Here is a 5,000-nt window from a genome sequence, read left to right as displayed (position 1 = left end):
TGAACCTTGCACTTAGCAGGACAATTTCAGCAAATACTGCTTTATAGACACCCTGAAAAATTCAGGTGACTCCAACGGGATTCGAACCCAGGACCTCTGCGATGCCAGTGCAATGCTCTACCAACTGAGCTATGAAGCCACACAATTGGGAGCAGGTCAATTTGTTGGGCTCATTTGTTCTGGTGAAGGACTTTATGAATGAAATGAATTGAATGTATATTTGAAGTGCTGGTAAAAGACGAATGAGAGAATTGAATTGTCCAGCGAAGTGCGAGGATCACTTCAAATATATATTCATTTTATTCCCTGATAAATCATGTTTTTCAAATCTGAAGATAGTATAATTTTCTGAAAATAAAGGCGAAGCGTAATAGACAGAAGTACTTTTTTTTTGCCGACAAGGATTATGGGTATGAGTGTCAGATATATATATAGTAGGCCTTTAAGATTTGAAAACCATCGTAGGACAGCAACAATTCAGCTCCCAAATTGAAGTTTGATTTAAGTGTGTATTGTTAGTTTTCATGATTCGTTACCGTAACTCAGCCCACGTATTTAGTGACACCGCAGTTGGTGGGGCTATACGTTCCCTTTTTTCCATAAAGTGTTTTTGGGTTTTGGTATACAGCGGTGTCGCACAAGTTTACATAACTGCGAATTGCTTTTTCTCTGAAGACCCATGTCTGAATTGTGAGGTATGGTGAGCAGTATTTAATTTGTCACTGTTCCTACAGTATAAACAGGCGTATGAGGTCTTTGCTGACCTATATGCCCCTGCATCTATTCTGTTGTATGCGTCTCATTCATTTGGTAGTGAAGGCAAAATTTTAGATATATTCAGGATCTATTCCAGATACCGGGAAACACCTCACATCCAATTCATAATGCGTGTAGTTAAATTGAAGGTTTCAAGCCGTGTTCTCTTACAAGAGTTTATCCTTTCATATCAATCCTGGATTGTAACTTTTTAAAAGCATATGACAATTCTTTCCAAAGAAATCTTGATTCTGTCTTAAGAAAGAATCAAAACGGCTTCACAGCTAGCGAAAACACTAACGTGAAATGCTCAATGCAAGCAAGTCAAGTCACGGACGTCGGTTTCGACCCAGTCTCTCTACGGCTACTTGGCAAACGTCTTGTGCATAAGCTCTCTACTGTATACTCTACGTATGACGCCCCCTTCTGTAAATAGCATTGCAATAACTAACCACAAGCAAGGGAGGATGACTATAGAGAACACATCTCCATGCCTCATCTATTTTTATCTTCCCGCCATGGTCGCACAGCCAATGACACCCAATCAGGTGTCTTCCTCCAAATAGCCGCGCATCTTGACCACGGGTTAAATTGAGATTGAAAAAAAATTATCATTGGAAGAGGCCTATATATGGTGGAGATGTTCTGTCCCCTCATCCTCTCTTGCCACAAGACAAAATGAAGGAGAGAGAGGGTGTTGGGGCTTTGGCCGGGATACCTGAATTTCAAAAAAAAGCTTCTTTCAAGATCAAAAGAAGTGCACGATTATTAAGCATAGGAACGTATCTGGCATTGTAAAAGGGCAGCTGTTGGGTATTAAGTATGGCTTTCTTAGTTGTTTGCCACTCCGGGTTTGGGGCATCATACACCAACATCATTGCTTCTGCAATTCACAACGTCATTTTGAATTCTCTTGACTTCCTGCATCAAATAACCAAACCAATTAGTAATACGCTTTTGCAAACTTGCTGTGACAAAATGAAAAACAGTTTTGGCGAGCGGCAACCAACCCACCATTGGAAAATGAGAGAACTAACACTCAACATTTCTGCATTAAAGATCACAAGGTGCCGCCGAAGAACATGAAATGGAGGTGTTGAATGTTGATGTGGACTCATGGGAAATAGCACGTCGCCAGATTGCACTTGAGGAGGTCATTGGTTCAGGAGCATTTGGAACAGTTTGGCGAGCAACCTTGAGTAGTGAAAATGGAAAACCAGGGATACGTTTTGTTGCAGCAAAGTGCTTTTCTCGTAAGTACGATTCGGCTTTGTTAATTTATAGTTTCCATCGGATACCTTTCAGTTAAAGAGGTATCACAAGTGCTACTTGTCACGTAGAATCTTACAAAGCCTCGTTCAACATGCAAGATAAAAATGTGTCGTAACAGAAAGAAAAACAAATCTCCATTACTATGTTTTATGAAAAGGTGCAGCAAAAATCATCAATTCTCAATCAACTCTTTCATAATCTACCCACCTTTATCTTAACCTTGAAACAAATGCGGAGATTACCAAAATAGATCACCTTCTCCTAACAGGTTCCTAATCCTCCATTGCAAGTGTAAAAAGATATTTTGTTCTTTAACTTTTATTTCAAGCTTCCATGAGGACGTCTTGCCTCAAATACACCAGATTTTTACCCTCGCTGCACATTAAGGGATAAAGTTCCTCATAAAATTCATAAATAAATAATGCTTTTAACCATTTATAGAGCCTATTTTCCATTGCTAAATTGCAGTTTAAAATTAAATACCGTATAAGATGGTTAAATGCCCCCGACTGGTTCACATAGTAGAGGTTTGAATCGATCAAGCATATTCGATTCTCCCTAAGCGTTGGGGCCCCAAACACTGAATAAGGAGCAGGGGTAGCTTAATTGACTGGTGCGCTTCTTTTACAGCCAAACGTCACAACTTTGATTCTCAGCGACTTAAAAGTCTGCATGTTTTAAATCCTTCCTTTAACTTGTGTAGCTGTAACTCTAATTATCTGTAAAATGGAGTAAGAAGCGACCATCGGCTTCCATTGATATCAGCCTCCTATGCGAATGAACTACCGGCATTAAAAAGATGGACTTACTTTTATCACAATGCTTCATGACGTAAAGAAAATGAGACAAAGACAAGTCTGGGAAATTAAAACAACCGTGTTATTAATAGTTCAGTTGAGGAGATACAAATACATGAAACACCTCAACAAGTCATGTGTCCAATCTTATTGTACCCTGGTGTTATTTATTGTAGCCACATCTGGAGATGAAGGAAAAGTCGCTCTGGTGAGAGAAATTGGGTTGGGCAAACTTATTGGAGACAGCCCTCAGCCGAATATTGTTCAATTCATTGGCTGTGTCACCACCCAAAGTAAGGATCTTATTGCAACTGCTAAACTGTAGAAACAGCTGTGAGAAATTTGCAGCAATAATAAATTAAAAGACCGCTAGTGAAAACCTTATCAATTGATGATATTCAGGGCTAAATTTGTCTATTTAAGCAAATTGTTTGGGTAATTGTAGCCCTTTTTTGCCGTGTTACATGAGTAACGAGATAATGGCCGTTTTCACCACATTTCCCAAGAACAAATTGAACCCTCTTAACGTCAAGTTAATTTCCAACAATTGCATAGCATAAGGTCAAGAAAAACAGGACAAGTTTCAAAATAGGTGAATCATCAAAGCAATGCCATGGAATAATGACAAAATATATGAACTTTGTTTTTTAATCTGAAATGCAAACCCTTGAAGCGGTCACGTGCCTGATTTCACACTTCTAAAGAGAACCCACGTTGGAGCTTCCTCATACAAGAAAGTTTTTGAGGCTTTGGTTTATTTATTTATTTTTATTTGCAATTATTATTATTAATTTATTCTTTTGTGCAAGAAACTGGCTCAGGCTGCAAAGACCACCAGGGAGAGATAAACAATTTGAAGGAATTGTACATTTTGCATGACAACTGTATATTTTATCTTTAAAATTATGTTACAAATTTTTAATCATCTCTTACTCACTATACTTTCGTCATATTAAAAATCCAGCCCTTAGTATTTTTTTTTTATCATAGAAAGTTCTTCACAAATATGTGGAAATTTAGAGTAACGTTGATTAATGTTTTTTATAGTTATTATTTAATTCATGTCTCTTTTTTTTCTCACTTTTACATTCATTCTTGGGTAACATGACCTTTAACTTGGGGAATGTGTAGATAGTCGCCCTTTTCTTCATTCTCATCCCGTCTGCTCATCGAAGGTGAGCCGCTAATATGCGATGCTGACAAAGGTGGTTGGCTAAACTGTGATCTTCCAACACAGAGCCACGCAAATACTGCTTTATTTGTTTACTTCTTAAAAGCGTCTAAACGTAATAATGATAGAGCCCATATCCACCTTTCCGGGAAGCTAATTGTTTGAATGCAGCATTATTGAAGTTGTCCAAACTCTGTGTAACCTTTACAGTACAGCCAATTTTGATCATGGAGTACTTACCCTGTGGGGATCTTCTGGGGTACCTGAGAAAAAGCCGTGGAATTTTCGACAAACACTATTGCGGAAAACTAGCAGTAGCGCCACTGAAGACCTATGACCTAATGTCATTTTCAAACCAGATTGCTACTGGAATGGTGTTCCTGGCATCCAGAGGGGTATGTGACACGAAACAAGCATGGCATACGATATGGTACTATTGTTGCTTATTGCAATCTTTCACAGATTAAGATTGCATCTACGAAATGCATCATGCGATATGCTTACTCCTTGTAGTGTTTGACATTATGTAGACAAAAATGTGTGATCATTTTGCTATAATATTCTTATATCCAAAAGCAATGGATTGCTGTAGGTGACACATACTAGCGCGCTTTAAACACTGGGTTTTCTACATTGGGATAACGCTGGAGAACCATGCACCGACCTATGCCTTGATATTACATAGTGTGATCTGCCCCCGCCGTGGTCGTCATGATAATTCAACAGTCATCTTTTTAAGTCAGTAATCCGGGAACATTGGCTACGTTATTTTCTAATCATTTTAGTTAATTAACAATTATTGGATTCGATTTTCCCATGATAGCGGTAATTATCAAGGCCAAAGTTTGTGTTATCTGCCGAAGCCGAAGGCTGAGGCGGATAACACAAACTGCAACAAACTGCAAAATGCATATTGCTGAGTTGCATTTGTAAAGACAAGAGGACTGACTCATCCATTTCTTTGGATGAGCGGTAAATCAAAGAAAGTTTCTGCGGTTGGCAAA

The 5,000-nt window shown here is 38.6% G+C and overlaps 1 protein-coding gene and 1 non-coding gene across 3 annotated transcripts in view; one reads left to right on the top strand and one right to left on the bottom strand.

The window, feature by feature from the left end:
* The window catches only part of LOC137989385 (tyrosine kinase receptor Cad96Ca-like), a 14,933-nt gene that overhangs the window by 5,844 nt on the left and 4,089 nt on the right, over window positions 1-5,000 (top strand). Inside the window, exons 2-5 of one of the 2 annotated variants that reach the window (XM_068835210.1) lie at window positions 1-155; window positions 1,816-2,009; window positions 3,002-3,118; window positions 4,207-4,391. The exon at window positions 1-155 is cut by the window's left edge and continues 58 nt beyond it. In XM_068835210.1, the coding sequence (XP_068691311.1) occupies window positions 1,844-2,009; window positions 3,002-3,118; window positions 4,207-4,391 (468 nt within the window). In that variant the 5' untranslated portion in view covers window positions 1-155; window positions 1,816-1,843. The remainder of the gene's footprint in view (window positions 156-1,815; window positions 2,010-3,001; window positions 3,119-4,206; window positions 4,392-5,000) is intronic. The other variant, XM_068835211.1, reaches the window with a different exon arrangement.
* Window positions 67-139, bottom strand: Trnaa-ggc (transfer RNA alanine (anticodon GGC)). Its single transcript has one exon. It is a non-coding gene; the product is annotated as a tRNA-Ala (tRNA).

Source organism: Montipora foliosa, unplaced genomic scaffold (genome assembly GCF_036669935.1).
Source record: "Montipora foliosa isolate CH-2021 unplaced genomic scaffold, ASM3666993v2 scaffold_458, whole genome shotgun sequence".
NCBI lineage: Eukaryota > Metazoa > Cnidaria > Anthozoa > Scleractinia > Acroporidae > Montipora > Montipora foliosa.
The sequence above is the reverse complement of the archived record's forward strand: the minus strand, read 5'-3'. Positions and strand labels throughout refer to the sequence as shown.